The sequence below is a fragment of the Plecotus auritus genome, assembly GCF_963455305.1.
Source record: "Plecotus auritus genome assembly, chromosome: 3".
Taxonomy (NCBI): Eukaryota; Metazoa; Chordata; class Mammalia; order Chiroptera; family Vespertilionidae; genus Plecotus; species Plecotus auritus.
In genome coordinates, this window is record NC_137772.1 from 27,759,436 (window position 1) to 27,780,016 (window position 20,581).

Sequence of the window (20,581 nt, forward strand, 5' to 3'; positions counted from 1 at the left end):
AAAAACAAAGCAAAACAAAAAGCAAGGTGAAGAGCAGTGTTCATAGTATGCCATCATGATGGTTGCCACACTGGGGGCACATAGAAAAGATCAGTTATGATTTACTTGTATAAGCATAGAATAGTGGGAAGAATACGAAGCTGATAATATGGTTGTACCTAGGTAAGAACTCTGGGTAGCTGGGGGATAGGTAGGAGGGACATTTACTTTTCACAGTATACCCTCTCTATCTTTTCAGATGTGCCTTATATCCATAGGTTTTGTATTTAGAAAGTTTGAGTGGGCACAGATTATATCATTGGAGTTGAAAACTGTATGAGACATACAGTTTTCAACTCCAGTGTGTATTTTTCTCCCACATTTGTGTCTGCCACCTGTTGCTCTGCTCATTCCCTTTGACCTTGATGACTTGAGAAGCTGGCACTGACTCTAGGCTAATCCTTGAACAGACTCCCATCCCCAAAGCATATTGACGTTTGTCCTCTGGATTTGTGTGACTGACGGTGTTTCTGTTTCCACCCCCCAGCTTTGGCAGCATGTAAGCAACTTCTTGCCAAGAACCCAGGTCACCGCTGAGAAAAGGGGGCCTTAGGGAGAAGAATATCCAGAGGAAACCAATGCCAGGAGCGTCTGGAATTACACTTTCCACAGGCAGCATGAGACATTCTGTGCCAGCATCTGTGTCCTGCTGGCAAAGACTGTAGCTGTCCAGGTAGGAGGGTCCTGGAAGCAGCGTGCACCAGGAGCCTCGAAGAATGGGGCCAGATATGAACTCTCTACAATGAACCAATTTTCAGCTTATGAAGGAATTTTAAGTAAAACAGTTATTTGATTTCTACATATTCAAGTTCAGTAGCCTTCTGTGTGAAGTGCCAGCAGTCACCTCCCTCCACAGGAGTTATCAGGATATTTCTGGCACCACGTTGAACTCTTCTTGGTACTTCTGGCAATGACAGATCTTCAGGACAGATTTATCTGCTAAATGCGCTTGGGCAGGAAAAAAGTAAAACTCTGGAAGCAGTATAAGGGTAGCAGAGCAGAGATCCCTCCCTTGCTGCTCACCATCACAGAAAGTCAGCCTGGACTCAAATGCTCACACTGAAGATTGATCCTGCCTCATTCACCTCCAAAGCCCGTCTGTTCCGGGGAGATCGGGTGTTTTGGGGCTGCCTCCTGTGGCCCTTTTTACTATCATTCTCCTCCCATGCTCTCTATGATGTGAACTTTGGAATGGAGTTTATTTTCTGTTGGGAACTTGCTCTCTTTCCCCAGCTGGTGCTGTCTGAGAGGACCATCTGAAGGCTGTGCTTTGTTGGGAAGGAGGGCATGGCCTTGCCTGGACCCTCCACCATGTTCCTGTTGCTGCCTTTTGATAGCCTGATTGTCAACCTTCTGGGCATCTCCCTGACTGTCCTCTTCACCCTCCTCCTTGTTTTCATCATAGTCCCCGCTATTTTTGGAGTCTCCTTTGGTATTCGAAAACTCTACATGAAAACTTTGTTAAAAATTTTTGCGGTGAGTTATGCTGTTTACAAATGGTTGCTTCACAGAGGAGGAAAAGAGTTGTTCTTTTCAGGTTGATAGTTATCCCTACTGGATCTGAGAAAGTTGGAAGAATGGGAAGTAGCATTTTGAGTGAAAAAAATAACTAAATGTGTACTTGTGAAAGGCTTTAGCATTTTTTCTTTTGAGGGAAGGTACTTATATGTTCGATTCATCTCAGCAAAGGAACCTAACTAAGTCTGAATGTTCCATGTTTATTTCAAAGAGAATAGCTTAAAATTGAAGAAAAAATTTGCTGCCAGGTCCCATTTCCTATGTAACAGATACTGAGAGACAAAGCTGCTGCTGAAATATTCCCTCACTGATAAGTATGGGAGAGTATTTTCTTTCCTTCAAACTTTTATTTTAAATAGGTTCTTGCATTTCACACCAAAATCATTAATGAAAAGGGGCATTTGATGAATTGTTTTATTTTCTTAAAGATAGAGAAGGTGGATAATAAATTCCTTAACGTATGTCAGAACCTAATTAATTATACTGCTGAACCAAACTGGTCATAATGAAAAAAGAAATGGGTGAGAAATGTATTTCCTTGAAGCTCTTCTGTGCCCCAAGACTTTTATTTTTTAAATGTATTTATTGATTTTTAGAGAGAGAGAAACATCAATTTGTTGTTCCACTTATTTATGCATTCATTGGTTGATTCTTGTGTGTGTTCTGACGGGATTGAACGTGCATCCTTGGTGTATTGAAGCAACGCTCTAACTGAGCTACGAGGGCAGGGCCCAAGATTTTTAATATCTATCCAAAGATTTGGTAATTTATTAGCAACACCTGTTTTCATTCATTACCAAATCTTCATGTATTTTCCACAACTGAGATCATGTGTAATTTGAGAAATGCACTCATAATAGTAAAAACAATACAGTATTATTTTTTCATATAGTATCTAATAATGGCTTACAGAATAATTTCATTCATTTTTCTTTTCTGCCTTTTAATTTTGCAGTGGACAGGGTACCTACATTTTATCAATAAAGAAATAGAGACTCAGATGGTGAACTCTATGAAATGTTATATTACAGTGGGAAATTTTTTATGTATATCGTTGAATATTATGTGTTATCTTTTGATATTTAATATTTCTATAAGAGTATGATTTTTTATATTTTTAAAAATTGAAGTGAAATTGACATAAAATTAACCATTTTAAGGTGAACAATTTAGTGGCATTTACTGTATTCACAGTGTTATAAAACCACCAACTCTACCTAGTTCCACAACATTTTCATCACTCCAAAAGGAAACATCATATTTATTAAGCAGTTGCCCCTGTTTTTTCTTCTCCCAGCTCCTGGAAAGCAGGAAGGAGCCTGTTCTGTCTCTAGACTTATCTATTCTGGATATTTCATGTAAATAGAATCATATAAAATCTGCTCTTTTGTGCCTGGTAGACTTCATTTATTTAGCATAAAGTTTTTGAGATTCATCCACATTGTAACATGTTTCAGTACTTTTTTTAAGGGCTGAATAATAATTTATTGTGTCTATACCACAATTTGCTTATCTGTTGGTGAACTGTTTCCACCTGGCTGTCGTCAATAGTGCTGCTATGTATATATGCACTTGTTTGAAACCTGTTTTCAGTAATACGATTTTTGAGCACAACTTACGGTCTCCTGGGTTATTAAGTTCCTGCTACTCAGGAAGAGGTATGGAGACCAGCAGCATGAGTATCACCTAAGAGCTGGTTAGAAATGGAGGGCTCAGGCCCACTCCAGACCTACTGCATTATATTTTGCATTTCAGTGAGATCCAGGTGCTTCATATGCACGTTAAAGTTTGAGAAGTGGTAATCTACTCAGTCTTTGGACTAGTTACTAATATATAGTGTTTATTTTAATAAGCCAGGAAATCTCATTTTCTTAAATTTCAATCCAAGAAAATCTTCAGTAGAGCCCAGGGTTCATGTGGAACATATAACTTTACCCATGCCGTTTTGCCACTGTGGAAAAACCATACATCAGTATAGAATCAGTAGAACAGCTCAAAAACTTTGAGAAGACAACAGATGATTAGCTTTTATTCAAGTTTATAAGCAGGTGACTAATTCATAGCTCTATGGAAATCCTTATTTTTTAAAACATAGAAATAGGAATTATCAGCCTATCTTTTGTAGTAGCTAACATTTTTTTAACTTGGATTACTTGGGTGGGACAAAGGCCTAGAACCCATGTATATTCCCTACTTCATTTTGAAAATATTTCCCAAAATTAATACTTTAAAGTTCATAGCCAGGTGAATCCTTCTTACTGTGGCTATATTTTTAAATGTACATTATTGTGACATTTAGGGTAGATTATAATTAACAAAGGAAATTTCATTAAGTATATATCGTTGGGTTAATCCATAGGACAGGTAATTTTATGCCATCAGATACTCTGCTGACCACATCTTGAAAATCACTGGTTTGGGGCACAGTGATTTAGAAATGATAATAGGAAATAATGTGTGTATGTATGTACACATTTTTGACCTCAAGATTTAGAATTTCAAGAACTATATTTTCACCTCTTATTTCCAAGAGGTGGTATCAGGCATTCAGTGGGCCCTATGGCTCCTGTTGAGCATCATTGGTAATCAATATTTGGTGACAAGCTAGAGTAAGGGGTAGGCTAGGAAGAACTGATATGTATTAGCAAGAGCATAGGGTGGCTCTCCCTTTAATAAAGGTTACTGCTTTGAGTCGATCTTAATGGACAGTAAGAACTTAATGCTATAGCAGTAGTATTAGATATAAGTTGGATTTGGCCAAACTGGTTTTAGATCATGGAAAGCATACATCTGTATATCCATGTATACATCTAAAATACACCTATACTGTGGGTGTTTTTTAATAAAGGAGAGATCTTTAACCTCTTCCGAGCTTTCTTCCAGCTGTAAAGTTATATATATATCAACCTTCCTACATATAACTTGATATATATAACTTTGCAGCTGGAAGAAATCTCAAAGACCATCTTAATTCTGTGGGTCTCTCTCACCCAACATACATCTGAATCACCTGAGAAAGCATTTTAAAAGTACTTATTTGGGAGCACTGTAATCTCCCCAGAGATTCTGATTTAATTGGTCTGGGTGGGCATTTTTAAAGCTCCCCAAGTGATTCTAGAATCTGCCATCAAAAGATGGAGTCTGGTTGATTTCCTCTAGAATGGGAATCTGCCTTATGAATTGTTTCTCACAAAAAGAAAGTGGTGTATGTGATGCTGTGTGGCATGTGAGTCGAGTTTAGGTTAGAAAAGTCATTGTAACTGCTCTCTGGCTCCTGGGATGCTTGCCCCTGGAACCCAGATGCCATTATTGTGAGGAAGCGCAGGCCATGCGTAGTTGTTACAGCTCACAGCCCCAGTGGGGCTCTGACAATCAGCATCAATGCCACATGCAGAAATAAGCAAGTCTTTGGAGGGGCCCAGCCCTCAGCCTTTGAGCCACCCAGCTGATGCCAGACTCTGCAATTTGCAGATTCCTGAGCAAAATGGATAATGGTAGTGTTTTCAGCCACTGAGGTGTGGGCTGCTTTGTTATGTAGCAATAGATAATCAGACAGATAATATAATATTAAAGACTTTTAAACATTTTTTCATGTTCTCCAGCTTATAACACCTTAAAGTTTTTTTTACATTACCTTTCAGTCTTTGGCAATACACATTCATATTTTATAGTTGTGTTAATAGCATGTACATAAAATTTTGTATCTGTTTTCTTTTTATCAGCCATTTTTGCACTGTACTAGATAATCTTCATAAAGATTATTAAAACTGGGTATCTAATAGTCCATATTCCTGTGCATTTGGTGGGCCTGAGAAGCCCTTAATAACTAGTTTACGATTAGTTCCTTTTTCTGTGTAAAAGAACTTTGGTATGATACCTGCCAAGGAGGGAAGATAGAATATAGATGGGTCAGTGTCTTTTCTGTACCCTCTCCTGGAAGACTTAGCTCAGTCCTATTAATGCTGAGTCATGGAAAATCTTGATGTGCAGAGGGCAGTATGTTAAATGTTTTAGTTTTCTTACAATGTTGTTTTTTTTCTTATAATGTTTGTGCTTCATATTTGCCCTCAAGATAGTCATGGTATTATTTGGGGTAGAATTTCTAGAAGTGGACTTTCAACTAAGTTGAGAGTGATTTGGGCAAGAGGAGAGAAGAAAGCCTGGTTATAAAGCAGAAAGATGATGAAAACAAATGGCCTGTGTTTTCTTGCCTGACATGGAAAGGGTTGATCAGATCAGGTTAGAGAAGATGGGAGAGTTTTAATCTGATCAACACTAAACTCCAAGGTGGAATTGAGTGGTGGGGAGTCATAGGAACCATGAGGAAATGGAATAGAGGGGTCCTCAAACTACGGCCCGCGGGCCACATGCAGCCCGCCGAGGACATTTATCTGGCCCGCCGGGTGCCGCTGCCTGTCTTGCTTAGCAGCAGACTCGTCCCGGGCCTGCAGTGCACATAGGAATTTGTTCATAGTGGTTTTTTTTTAACTATAGTCCGGCCCTCCAACCGTCTGAGGGACAGTGAACTGGCCCCCTGTTTAAAAAGTTTGAGGACCCCTGGCACTGTACAGGTAGTGGGATGGGGTGGGATGGGCAAGAGATTCTAAACCCAGGGCTTTTCCTGGCAGCTCCTAAATTTGACCTAAGTCATCAGACTTTCCAATCGGCTTCCTCATCTAGAGAATGGGAGTAGTAATACCCACTTCACATGATTGTAAGTGAAAGAGGTCATTTTAGTCAGATATGTCCCCCCTGCCCCAGTGAGAAGAGTGATTTTAACCTTGAGTCGCTTAGAAGACGAAATCAAGGAGAATATGATTGTGATGGGGTAGGTGACTGGAAGTAGTTTTAGGTTTTATCATTTCAGGTTTATCTTTTCATATGGATCTTGATGAAAAGAAATACTGGGAGTTGGTTGGTTAAATGCAGCCTTATTGACTGCCTACTAAGTGCAAGGCACTCTATCAGATTCTGCTGGAGTTGCAAATATGGGTAGGTTCTGGCTCCTGTCCCTCAAGGTATTTATAGTCGGAACGACAAATATATATGCATGCATAACTGATTCATAATGTGATGCCAGCTAAAATACACAGACCACGATATATTCTGACTGCAGGAATTGAGTAGATAACATTTCGCACAAGATGTTGGCATTTGAACTGGATCTTAAAAAGCCAAAATCATTCTAGACGTACAGATGAGAAAGTAGTCTTTTTTAGAGACAGTGCATAGTTCTGTAGAGCAAAAACGTTGGGTGCATGGAGGGAATGAGGTAGACTATAAAGCCGAATATTTCCTTAGGCATTGAGAAGCTATTGAAGATTTTTGTATTTTTTTTAAGACTTTTTTATTGATTTTTACAGAGAGGAAGGGAGAGGGAGAGAAAGAGAAAAACATCAATGTGAAAGCAAAACATTGATCAGCTACCTCCTGCAGACACCCTACTGGGGATTAAGCCCGCATCCTGGGCATGTGCCCTGACCGACCATTGAACTGGCAACCTTTTGGTGCATGGGACAGTGCTCAACCAACTGAGCCACACTGGCCAGGGCAATTAAAGGGTTTTGAGCAAGGAAGTGACACAGACTGGCAGCATATGTTCGGGTAGGTTGGAGGAAGGGAAGAGCAATTAAAGAGCTGTTGTGCATTAGTAGTGTAGGCAAGAGAAAGATTGGAGTGGCATGACACAAGAGGCAGCTGGGAAAGACAGCCTCAGGGGACCATTGGTAGGAGTTGGTGACAGATGGGAAGCCTGAAAGCTTGGGTGACAGAGGGATAGTGATCCCAGTACCATAGGAGGAAAGTGGAGGGAGGAGCACACCCGGGCTTGGAAGGAGGTGTGTTGCCTTTAATTCTCATCCTGGTTGGACTTGGTGTGGAGAAGACCAGCAGGTGATTGAAATTGTGAGGTTGGCACTTTGGTGCAGTCAAGATTCGTAGATTTGGCAGTTTACTTAAAGGTTATAGCTGAAGCAGGGAGAGAAGAGTTGTTAAAAGATGTAGCCTTTGCTTGGGACTTAGAAGTATGGAGGATGGGAGCTGGATTTTTTAAGGTCTGAGTCTTTGGGTATATCTAGGTAGTTCATGGGAAAATGCAATGGAAGCTGACTGAAAAGGAGGGGAAGGTTTCTGCTGAGATTAGTGTGGCTAAGACTGTTAGACCTTACTCTGATTAGTTCCTAAATTAGTTCCTAATAGAATGAATGCCCAACAGAAGTGCACCATCGAACCATCTGCATGTCTAAGGGCAAGGCCTGCATTTCACCTGCCAAAGTCTGTATTGGGTTTAATGTCACCTAAGAGTGCAGAATTGTTAATGCCTTCAATGGTTTCTTCTCTGTCTGCTAGAAGCTGAAAAGGGAATAATTTAGCAGTCTGATACTGAAAGTGTAGTACATGGCATCTACAGGGGAAGAGAGGGCTTGATAGGGAAATTAACTGTGAACCTAGGATTCTCAGTTTTATTCTGGATATCTGAACACTGTGCTTTTTAAAGTGACAGCGCAGAGACGCCAGTTGTGTAGTTATCAGACGTTGCTTCATTCATCCTCTGTGCCAGGGTGAAGTAGTCCAGCCATTCCTTCACAGGCTGTTCTGAGCTAATAACCGGGTTCCTCCAACCCTGCCCTCTTCCCCTACTCTTGTGACTGGACAGATCTTTCCTAAACAGAAGCATTTTGTAATGTACAAAGCAGGAGGGCAAGGGGATGTTTATGACAGAGCTAGGAGACATAGAATTTCATTTAAGGCAGTCCTTTTCCAATGAACAAAAACCACAGCCATCTTAAATTTTGCATAGTGAAGCAGTCCTCACAGACATACATTCTAATGCTCAGGAGTCCTGAGCTCATGTATTACCTGCCTGTTGCATCCTGATCTGAGTATCAGAATTGTCAATACAGAACCAGTTCTGATTGTGTACTTTTATTTGTGCTTGCAGTACAAATAGAGTCTTGGCCAAAATGGAAAACCCTTTAAACTCTGGTTGAGTGACCTCTCTGTATGCCAGGCTTGTAAACTTCTTACTCCTTATTCACCCCTTCCCTAGATGGAATCCCCAGATGAAATTCACCTTCCTCCATTTTAGGAGTTATATTTACATTTTCTTCTAGAAAAGGTCATCTATGCATAGAGCCAAAAGACATCAATGGCTAAATATCTGAAATACAGAAAATGGGTTAGGAGAGTTTTCTTGCCGTTGACCTGTCTTTGAGTGGGTGACTCTGTAAGCCATCTGTTTTTTCAGACAGTGAAGTTTGAAGAAATTTCCAGATGAGGTCAGATCACTGATTAAACTTGTGTCCTGCTTTTGGCTCTGCTAGACCATGCAGAGCAATCTGCTAATACTTCAGGCTCTGCCAGAAAAATCCACACCAAATGCTTTGGGCCATGTGGATTTTGCTGTGTCATGGGATGAGAGGGTTCATTCCCACCTTGCATAACTGGAAATAGAAGTTTGAAAGACAACTTTTAAGATATCTGTTCCATTTCTTTGATCACCATGGACAACTTTCTATTTGATGACAGTGTATTCCTGTAGGTAATAAGTGAGCTAATGTTTTCACCTCTCATTTGATAGTGGGAGAGACGCAGCCTCTGACTCTTTTTTCTTTAGTTAAAAGGATTTTAATGAAGGCTGGCTGGTGTGGCTCAGTGTTGACCTATAAACCAGCAGGTTAGGGTTCAGTTCCCCGTCAGGGCAAATGCCCAGGCTGTGGGCTCAATCCCCAGTAGGGGGCATGCAGGAGGCAGCCAATCAGTGATTGTCTCTCATTCATGTTTCTATCCCTTTCCTTTCCTCTCTGAAATCAATAAAAATATTATTAAAAAAAAGATTTTAATGAAGGAAGAGAGGCTCCAGGAAGAGCCTCCTTTTTCTAAATCTCTTCCAGAGTCGATTATTATTTTAGTGATGAGGACAATTAGGGTATTATGCAGTTGCCCAAGTTCTGTCATGTACATAATTTCATTTGTCTAAGGCAGGGGTGGGCAAACTTTTTGACTCGAGGGCCACAATGGGTTCTTAAACTGGACCGGAGGGCCGGAACAAAAGCATGGATGGAGTGTTTGTGTGAACTAATATAAATTCAAAGTAAAGGAGCAGAGGGGAGAGCAAGAGAACCCTCCGCTCTTTCTGCTCCGCGGGCCGGATAGAACAGCCGAAAGGGCCGGATCCGGCCCGCGGGCCGTAGTTTGCCCACGGCTGGTCTAAGGGGTGGGGAACATCTGGCCCATGGGCCATAGAAAGGCCTGATAAATCATTTGGGTCTGGCACTGCCTAGGCATTAGGGATAGCTAATTAAATGTTTGACCAAAGATAGGCTGATTTTTAAGTTGATAATTTTGTATGGCCTGCGAATGATATTATAAATATCTAAATGGCCCTTGGCAGAAAAAAGGTTCCCTATCCCTGGTCTAAATGATCTTGTGATGAAGGATGTTGACGTGCTATCATTCTCTTCTGTAGATAGAAAAGACCAACTTTCAGAGTGTTGGAATGAGTGATGTAAGGGACATACGTGTCAAATTTTTTAAATTTCAAAATAGTGGTCTTTTTTCTTAACACTTTTTTTGTTTTGTTTTTTTAACAATGAGCCACTCTTAGAACTTTCTATATTAACTGGGGTTCTCCTGTTAAAAGTTTACTCAGAGGGTGAATGGACAGTCCAGACATATAGATTACTTAAATCCATTTTTCTACTTGAAAACTAAAATTGTTGCTTTCTTGGAATAATTTGGGAGGTAGGCAGCATTGGGTGCCAGGCAATAACTTTAAAAATGCTTGATTTTAACAGACTGTCCAACCTGAGAGAGAAGGCAGTGGGGTGGGGTGGTTAGAGATCAACCAAAGGACTTGTATGCATGCATATTAGCATAACCAATGGACACAAGACACTGGGGCAGTGGGGGCTTGTCCTGGGGGGTGGGAGTGACGGGGGTGGGGGTCAATTGGGGAAAAAGGAGATATATGTAATACTTTAAACAATAAAAAAAAATTATAATGAAAAAAAAGATGCTTTTATTAAAAAAAAAAGTTAAAAAGTAAAAAAAAAAAAAAAAAAAGCTTGATTTTGCTGTTTGTGAATAGCTACTATTTGGCAGTAAAGAAGGAATGTGTGCCCAAACCAGTTTGGCTCAGTGGATGGAGCGTCGGCCTGCGGACTGAAGGGTCCCAGGTTCGATTCCAGTCGGGGGCACGTAACTTGGTTGCAGGCACATCCCCAGTAGGAGGTGTGCAGGAGGCAGCTGATCGATGTTTCTCTCTCATCGATGTTTCTAATTCTCTATCCCTCTTCCATCCTCTCTGTAAAAAATCAATAAAATATATTTAAAAAAAAGAAGGAATGTGTGAGGTCCACGTGCAGTCAGCTAGGGAGTTCCTTAAGGAACCTGAGACAGAGATTTAGGCAGTGAGAAGCTAGAAATTTACCCAGGCCTCTTAGTCTACAGCTCTTTCCTGTAGGCAGCTTAACTCTTGGTCTTAGTTATCAAGCAGGAGGCCTGCTCTAGGAGGAGAGCTTTGAGTTTACTTTCACAATGGGTGCTTTCTTGGCTACAATCTGATCTCAGGTGACAGGGTTTGAGGCTTTCACAGAATGGCAATGGAGGCGTTCCCTGAAAGAAAGGATTTTATTCTTAATTGTTCCCATTTTCCCTCTGCAGTGGGCGACCTTGAGAATGGAGAGAGGAGCCAAAGAGAAGAACCACCAACTCTACAAGCCCTACACCAATGGTAAGACTGGGTCTTGGTCCTTATCTTAAAAGCTCCCTTTGAAATATGTTCCTGGGTGCTTGAATCCCACACAGACTCTTCACTATGTCAAAGGTGGGCTGTGTACTTTGAGCATCTTGAACATGCTTTCTCCCAGCACACTACTTGACGGGGTGTTCTCTTTTGCAGGAATTATTGCAAAAGATCCCACTTCACTAGAAGAAGAGATCAAAGAAATTCGTCGAAGTGGTAGCAGTAAGGCTCTGGATAATACTCCAGAGTTTGAGCTCTCAGATATTTTCTACTTTTGCCGGAAAGGAATGGAGACCATTATGGATGATGAGGTGACAAAGAGATTCTCAGCGGAGGAGTTGGAGTCCTGGAACCTGCTGAGCAGAACCAATTACAACTTCCAGTACATCAGCCTCCGGCTCACTATCCTATGGGGCTTAGGAGTGCTGATTCGGTATTGCTTCCTCCTGCCTCTCAGGTGAGAGCAGGGCCCGAGGGGGCACCAAAGGACCTGAGTTGCTGCTGCCTAAGCCCCATGCATGATCTGCTTACCTTTGTCTCCCTGCTTTATTTTCCCATTTTAGAAAGGATAGGATTCTTTCATTGGCCAGTCCCTCTGACCCTTGGAAGGGTACTGGTGATCATCCTTTTAAGACCCTGATTTTCTGTGTATCAGACAGAAATAGTTAGGTTTCTAAAGACCAGTTGCTTATCTAGATGGACGAAACACAGGGAAGGGAACATGATGTGCTCTCTGGCCACTCCTCCCTGGGCAGGGCTAATTCTTTCCTCTAGTACAGAGGCAATATTGATCTCAGTCTCTCTGTACCGTGTGCTTTGCCAGATGCTGGTACCTTCAGGCTCTACTTCCTGTTGCTTCACAGAGAAGCTGTGCTTCTGCCACCTTAAAGCCAAAGGGAAGGGTAAGACAGCAGGACAGCAGATGCCTGCGGGCAGAACAGCCAACCAATGTTAGGATTTGCCATCATTCTGGCAGCCTGATGCCTGAGGAAATAGTGTCAGCTCAGAGCCAAATCCATAGTCGCTATCAGTTTTGAATCAAAATGATCTCTGGTTCTGATAGGCCTGCTCAAGTTTCTATATAGAACTCGAGTCTAGGTCAGGGGTGGGGAACCCTTTTTCTGCCAAGGGTGATTTAGAACATCATTTGTGGGCCATACAAAATTATCAGCTTAAAAATTAGCCTGCTATATTTGGTCAAACATTTAATTAACTCACCCCTAATGCCTTGACAGGGCCAGACCAAATGATTTATCATGTCTTCTATGGCCTGCGGGCCGGATGTTCCCCACCTCTGTCCTACGTGATCAGGTCTTGGGGGTGGTTTCATGATGCCGCTTTCATTTCCCACATTCAGTTCTATATATGGTGCGAGGATTTGTTTACTGCGTTTTAATTTGTCTTCTCATTACAGGATCGCTCTCGCTTTCACAGGGATTAGCCTTCTGGTGGTGGGCACAACTGTGGTTGGATACTTGCCGAATGGGAGGTGAGTAGAATGAGTGCCCAGGCTGAGGGGTGGTTAGTTCTGGAATGTGACTACAATAATGAAGGCCAGGCTACTTCTCTGGGTGTAGCCAGGCCACAGAATCTTAGGTGGATGAAATAACCCAATACTAACAATGGCATCAGCACTATAGTCTTTTTCTCTCTTTTTTTTTTTTTTTTTTTTTTTTTACCAACCTTGCCCTCTAACCCTCACACTCTTCCCATTTAAAGACAAAGGAGAGAAACCACAAACTGTAGAGTCCAATGTTAGCAAGTTTTACAGCATGTCGTTTACCTTTAAGCATTCTACTGTGTTAATAAATTGGTAAGAGGATAAGAAATGTAGATAGAGCTTCTTTGTTCTCTGAGGGAAAAATTTGTTTTTTCTGGGAAATTCTGGAGCAGATAAACATCTCCTCTGCCCAGGCTGGGTAGGAGGTTGTACTCTGGCCTTTCTTTGCCTCTAGGTGTTGACTGGGAAGGAAAGGAGTCTAGTAGACTCACCTGTGCAGGAAATTCTAGGGCTATGAATTCTAAACCCTTTACTTAGGTGAATTTAACAATTCTCATCATGCTTTGTCTCCTTATATATGGGCATAAAGATGCTAATAAATTATAGGGTTTTACCATATACACTAATACAGAATACTTTGCAGTCATAAAGGACTGTAGGCTGTGATAGTTAAATGCCAGGGTTCTTGTCCCAGCATTAAGAAGGATTCAGCAATCTGGAGAAAGGTTGTGAGTAGATTCAATAAGGAGTCCAAAGACGAAAGATATTTTTGAGAGGCATTGGGGTCAGAGGAGCTTCAGCTAAAGGAGCTTCTCCTTGACTCAGGACCTGTGCTTTTTATTAACACAATTTGTCCTAAGGCAAGGTGGAGATAATACACTTCAAAGGGTAGGGTTTACAGAAGCATTGTCAGATTGGGGAATAGCTACAGCTGTTCAGGTGTTTGGCCAACAGGAGGCAATAACATGTAGATTAAAATTCCCTGAGCTGTCTGGCAGCAAACGATTATCCTATTCAGGTTTGGGGGAGATGCTTTTTAGCCACTCCAACAAATGATTACATATGTGGCTCAGCCCTTATTGAGCCCCTAAGCTTCATCAACCTTTTGATGAAACTCTTGTAATTATGACATGCTGGAATTGGTTCCCGGCACTTAAATTGTTGGAGTCAGTAACTTTTCCTGTCTTCTGACATGTAAAAGAAAAACAAAAATCTTTGTCCTGTTGTTGCAGGTTTAAGGAGTTCCTGAGTAAACATGTTCACTTAATGTGTTACCGGATCTGCGTGCGAGCCCTGACAGCCATCATCACCTACCACGACAGGTGAGTGGTACATACAGAGGAAAGTGGCGCTGGCAAAACACAACCCAACTACAACCAGCCAACCAGAGCTCTTCTGAGCTTTCAATTAGAGTTAGTGAAGCTGAGGTGAGGGATGAGTTCCAAATGAATTGTTTCACATGAATTTGTATTGCTTTGCATACATTCTAAACAGGAAAAACAGGCCTAGAAATGGTGGCATCTGTGTGGCCAATCATACCTCTCCTATTGACGTCATCATTTTAGCCAGTGATGGCTATTATGCCATGGTAAGACTTATTTCTTTTGCTTTCTTGGGGCAGGCTTCTTACTTTAGAGACTGGTCAGGTCTGGGAGGCTTCTGGACCCCTCACTAAAGCTCTGTCTTAAGGGTATGAGCAAGTAAACATGTTTTATGTATGGGCTCCAGTTTAGATTTTTGCCTTTTTTTCTGTGGCTTCTAAGAACTCCTTGGGACTTTGATAGCAGATATTCTGAGCAGAGTGACTGAAAATGTGGCTGGAGATTAGGCATGGAAGCGGGGGAAGATAGGGAGGGAGGATTTGAACGTACTGGGTTCCCAGGGCATTGGAGAATCTGTCCATGGGGGACTTGACACAGGTGTCATTCAGCTTCATTATTTCATTTTAGGATTTCCAACTGTGTTTTGAATTACACATCTCTGGTATAACTGATTAAAAAGAGAAATGTAAGATTCAGGGAGTCTAATAGTGGTTTCTTAATAGTAAGAAACCTGTGGTTATCAATAAAATGTTAGAGTGTGAGAGGTTGGTGTGGTTATCTTGTGGGATCTGGGGCTTTCTCCACAGAGTGGGGGATTTGTGTGGGGATGGCTTCACTACCAGTTATTTCTTTGTCTGAGATTAGGTGGGTCAAGTGCACGGGGGACTCATGGGTGTGATTCAGAGAGCCATGGTGAAGGCCTGCCCTCATGTCTGGTTTGAGCGGTCTGAGGTGAAAGATCGCCACCTGGTGGCTAAAAGGTAAATGAACAAAATGCTATCGTTCTATATGACCAGTTACAGAGAAAGTATGCATTTTAGAGGTAGTTATCCCTCCACAGTAGAATTATGGTGTCTTCTACACTGAGTCTATACTGCTTTCATAATAAAAATATTTTTTCTAAAACATGAAATATAAAAATGTATACAAACCCTAATATTATTTACCGATAGTAATGTTTCTAAACCTAATTTCTTGCACCCCTTGTAACAAACAACATATGCTATTTGAAATCTCAAAATGAATTATTATTACAAATAAAAACAAACTTAAAGCAATGCAACAACGTGCTGCCCTGTTTCAAGCTTGAAAAAAGGGTTAATCTGGTGCAAGTAATGGCAGGAGCATTGCAGTAAATTAAGAGGAATCCAGACCCAACTGAGACCATCTTTTATAAGGGCAAATGAACCTGCCACTAAAGTCCCTTTGCTGCCTCTCTCAGGGACAGGGTGTAAAGCCAGGTGGATGTAGGCCCAGCTTAGCAAGGCTGGTAGAAGTTCTATAGCAGGTGTTTATTAAGGGTGCTCTTTGCAAGGCCCCATAGCAGGTGTGTCCTGCAGATAGTCCCAAGTCTGCGCAATGTCCTCTGTTTACAAACTTCAACACTTAATGGAATAATTGTATGAATTAAATAGTAGTCATCTCATTATCCCTGTCCTTATGAGTTTTATCTTTGTGAGATTTAGATTTGGGGTTTATAAAATAAAGGGTCATGTTTGTTCACTTGTTTTTATGCAGCATCTAGTGTCACATCTATGTAGGTTATTCATAAATGCATTCTGGTGATAATGCACTAACGTTGTCTGACCCTCTGTTTTATTTTTCTCTTCTAAAGATTGACTGAGCACGTGCAGGATAAAAGCAAGCTACCTATCCTCATCTTCCCAGAGGGTAAGAAGCCGTTGATCACCACTGAGGGCTGCTGTAGGGGAGGCCGTGCAGGATGGGGACGCTGGTGTTGCCTCAGCACCAAGTTCCTCAACCTTTGTTGGGGTTATCTGTTTTCATGAATAATGTTAGGTCCTTTTAGATTGGTTGTGGGACTAAAAACTTAGAAATTTAGAATTTGGACTAAGTGTGATAGTGTGAACTTTTAATGTAGGAATCCCTTCTGTAGTATTGCCTTCAGCTTCCTGTAGAGTTCTTACTGAGACCTGCCAAGTCGGCAGGCGTCTTTGGCCTTTTATCCAGGCTGGTGTGTGCTCATCAAGGACTGGTCCTGTTATAAGAGAATAGGAAGTGAACGAGTATGTTGCTCATCTCTCTTAGGTATTCATTCATAAGCTGAGGAGAGGACAGGTTTATCCTGTTTGAAGAGTCATTAGAACTGTTAGAAAAAGCATTTTATTCTCTCTTGCATTTTAGGAACCTGCATCAATAATACATCTGTGATGATGTTCAAAAAGGGAAGTTTTGAAATTGGAGCCACGGTTTACCCTGTTGCTATCAAGGTACAAGACCTCTGAGGGTGCGTGTGGTCATTGTGGCTGCTGCCAGGAACAGGATGCAGCCGGAGAAGATGGAGGAAGGCGCTGGTGGCACCATCAGCGGGTTGATCTTCTCCGGCAGAGCAACCTGGGCTGGGCTGTGTGGGTCGAGTGCTTAGGAGAATTTGGCCTTGTTTACAACCTGTTAGAAGGGACTGGGAGTCTTGGAATGTGGAGCAGCCAGTTTCCAGCCCCCACCACATTCAGGAAGTGGGGAACACTTTATAAGCTTCGTGTATTTCCCCCCTTATTACCTGTCTTCATAAACCTAGCTGGGATGGAAGGTGTTCCACCTGAAGAGGTGGCTTACTGCAGGGAGTGGGGGTGCTGCCCAATAGACTGGTGTGCTTGGTGGAGAGGCGAAGGTGCGAGGGCGCAGGGCGGCTCATCTGTGTTTATAAGGTGAAGTGGATCTTAAGGGCCTGTCTAGTCTATCCCCCCACCTTTTAGGAACTGGTACCTCTAATTGTTCAAACTCACCTAGAGAGATGGGACTCATTTTCCCTTTTTCTCCTTCCCTCTCCTTCCCCTTCACATTCTTCTGATTTTATAAATACACAGTATTCTTTCTAAAAGTTTGCTGTTACATTATTCTGAGAAACACAGGCTGTTGTTAACATGTTTAAAGTATTTAGGTTGAAATCAGGGTAAAACAGTGAGGAAATTTGAGCTGTGAAGAAATTAGAATTTAGTCTCCATACTTTTGTAAGGGTCTGTCTATTGTCTGCAGAGCATTCTGTGAAAATACGGTTTCTTACCTTCATCTTGCCAGCACAGCTGGTGCAGTGGGGGAAGAGGTGCTCCTCTTGCAAATGCTTACAGGTGGGTGAAGCACCAGGGCAGGGATGGCCGATGCAGAATGGCTGCAGGGCAGCGGATCCGTGGGTCAAGCTGCTCGAGAGATTTGTGGGGGATGCAGTGTCTGCTGTGGGTTCAGGACTGGAGAGTGGCGTTTGCTCTGCTTGCACACCATTCTGCATTTTAGTGTGCTGAGAACCCAGTGCTTCCCCATACGTGTTTATTAAAAACAAACCAAAGGAAACATATGTACTACTATTTGTAATACTTTAAACAATAAAAATAAATAAATACAGACCAAAATAAAAAATAAAAATAAAAAACACACAAAAAAACCACTGGCCCTAACCGGTTTGGTTCAGTGGATAGAACGTCAGCCTGTGGACTGAAGGGTCCCAGGTTCGATTCCGGTTAACGGCATGTACCTTGGTTGCAGGCACATCCCCAGTAGGAGCTGTGCAGGAGGCAGCTGATCGATGTTTCTCTCTCATTGATGTTTCTGACTCTCTGTCCCTCTCCCTTCCTCTCTGTAAAAAATCAATAAAATATATATTTTAAAAAGCACAGACCACTGGACAGAAGCCTTCAGTGCTCACTGAACAACATTGGTCCTTGGATCTCAGCTGCATTAGCTCACCTGGAGGGACTGTGAATATGCAGGTGCCGGGCTTGTGCTTCTGACTTGTTCCTGGGCATTGCTGATGCTGCCGGTCAGGAGCCACACTGCACCCTGCTCTGGAGCGGTGGTTTTAGCCAGTTTTGGAACCTAGACCCTTGGGGCAGTTATGACTCCTCTCTAAAAGAAAAGGCATGTGAATTTTACATAAAATCTCATTCCATTCACAAATTAAAGTCCACATAAGATTAAGAACTCTGCTCCACAGATACTTTTCTAGTTTTGTGAAGTTTGCAGTAATCAAACTTGGATAACCTTAGCAATTTCAAGACTCTTACTACACTTCCACCAAAATTGTTATTATCTGATTTTGAGCAGTTCATTGCTGTTTTGAGCTTTTTGCCTTCTTTTTCTCCCTATAGGGTCTGCCCAGTGTGGAATAGAGAATCAGCCCTAAGCAAAGGACTCACACACACTGACACATACCACCTTTTTTAATCTATTCAGTATAGTTAGTGCTTTACAAAACAGGACAACACTCTTCAAATCACATACATCTGTTTAAAACTCATTCTTCTCTCTGATTTCCTTTTGGTACTATAATGTGAAGTCATTAAGCCTTCTGTAGTTATACCTAAATTTCTTATTTTCTGTAATTAAACCTAAATGTCTTCATTTCAGTACTTGCATTCTCAACTAGGCATAATTATCCAATTTCTATTCTGAGAATCATAAAATTTAGGCTTGAAAGGCCTAAAAGATCATATAGGTCAGACTGAGCCCATGCCCTGAGTACAGGGTTCCCCAACACAGCCTCCTGCCTGTGTTCCTTCCGCAGCTCTTCCTGGCAGGGGCGCTGTCCACCTGCTGGCAGCTTGGTTGTGTGGCATCACTCTTGAAATTCCACCTCCTTTTATTTTTTCCACTCTGTCCCCGGTCTTTGCTTTATAGTCACACAAAGCCAGTCTTGTGTCTTGTCTATGATAGACTTTCAAACATTTGATACCAGTCCCATGCCGCTTTGTTCGGGCATTCTCCTCAGGCTCACTTCCTTTTGTTGCTTCTGTAACTCGCTCCAGGACCCCTCCCACCAGGCTTACTGGCCACTTACATTATTCTGTTTGGTGAGCATGAGGGTCACAGCATTGGCTACATTTCCCACAAAATCTTGTGGAATCACAGCCTTTGCCTCCATTAGAGTCGTTGGCTAATGAAAGTATCTTACAAGCCCGCGTCCTGGGGGGAAGTGCAGCATCTCTGGGGTGGACCTGTACTGTCGCTGTGCGTCTGCTCACTCAGGAGCACTGACGGTCAATCAGAGCAGAGTCTCCTGCTCAAACAGATAACTAGCTTTGCTAGAGCATAATTGCAGAAGCATATCGTAAGCTTTCTAATTGTTTTCTCTTGGGTCAAAGGCACTAGAAATGGTATTTAAAACTTGGTAGTTATGTGGGAAAATATCTTTATTTGGGGGAGATATATGTGTTTATGAGTGAATAGCATGAGGAGGTAGGGTTTATAAGAAGGGAAGAGGATCGATGAGGCAGGCGTGGTGAAAGTTTGGTAATGATTAAATCTAGGGAATGGGTATATGGGAGTATATTATCCTAGTCTCTGTTTTTGGATATGCTTGAAAACTTAAATATTAGAGTATATGCGCCAATAAGTGAGCAAGATGTGAAACTAATCAAAGGGGGAGGACACTTGTCTGAGGAAAGCTGTTAGGGGTGTCCTCCCTGGGAATCTATAGCAGTATTTTGGGTTAGTCAGGGAGGTTAATGTTTCTAGAGGTCAGAATTGCCAGGAGTAGCATCACTTCAGAGGTGTTTGTGGAGGGAGCTAGAATCAGCTTTCTAATTAATACTGACACTGCCCCAAGGATGCATTCATTGTCAGAACTGCTGTCCACTGTTTTTCAGTATGACCCTCAGTTCGGTGATGCCTTCTGGAACAGCAGCAAGTATGGGATGGTGACGTACCTGCTGAGAATGATGACCAGCTGGGCCATCGTCTGCAGTGTTTGGTACCTGCCTCCCATGACCAGAGAGGTAGGTGCCCCCGCTGCAGAGGTCTTCACTTAGCTCTGTGTGAGCCTGGGCTCAGTGGTCTCGTTCACTTTCTTACAGACAGATGAAGATGCCGTCCAGTTTGCAAATAGGGTGAAATCCGCCATAGCCAGGCAGGGAGGACTCGTGGACCTGCTGTGGTGAGTCTATGTGATTTTACCAGCTGGGTCTGAGAGAATGTCAATTTCTGAAGGAAATGCTAAATTGTTGACCTCATTTACGAAGACTGCTCCCCTCTCTGGTGTGGAGAATGAAGCTCACCAGCCCTGGGGCATGAGCAATTTGACTGCTCTTTCTCCCTGTTATCCTGATCCCAGACATGGAGCCTGGGATGCTTGGACTAAAACAGTGAGTTGTAGCTCTGGGGTTGGTACCAGTCTACCAGGGCACCAAGCAGTCTTGTCTCTTCAGGTGGGGGAGCCCTGATGCTGATCTAGAAACCTCAGAGGAGTACTAGGCTCTCTGATCTCATGTATTTGGCAAAATTGGA

General features: G+C 42.2%; 1 protein-coding gene across 1 annotated transcript in view; it reads left to right on the plus strand.

Annotated features, from left to right (window-relative positions):
* GPAT4 (glycerol-3-phosphate acyltransferase 4) overlaps positions 1–20,581 on the plus strand; it is a 49,775-nt gene that overhangs the window by 23,882 nt on the left and 5,312 nt on the right. The window contains exons 2-12 of the mRNA XM_080660917.1: positions 527–1,515; positions 11,221–11,290; positions 11,459–11,759; positions 12,717–12,791; positions 14,036–14,125; positions 14,298–14,391; positions 14,990–15,105; positions 15,960–16,015; positions 16,490–16,575; positions 19,945–20,073; positions 20,152–20,231. Of these exons, the coding sequence (XP_080517043.1) occupies positions 1,327–1,515; positions 11,221–11,290; positions 11,459–11,759; positions 12,717–12,791; positions 14,036–14,125; positions 14,298–14,391; positions 14,990–15,105; positions 15,960–16,015; positions 16,490–16,575; positions 19,945–20,073; positions 20,152–20,231 (1,286 nt within the window). The 5' untranslated portion in view covers positions 527–1,326. The remainder of the gene's footprint in view (positions 1–526; positions 1,516–11,220; positions 11,291–11,458; positions 11,760–12,716; positions 12,792–14,035; positions 14,126–14,297; positions 14,392–14,989; positions 15,106–15,959; positions 16,016–16,489; positions 16,576–19,944; positions 20,074–20,151; positions 20,232–20,581) is intronic.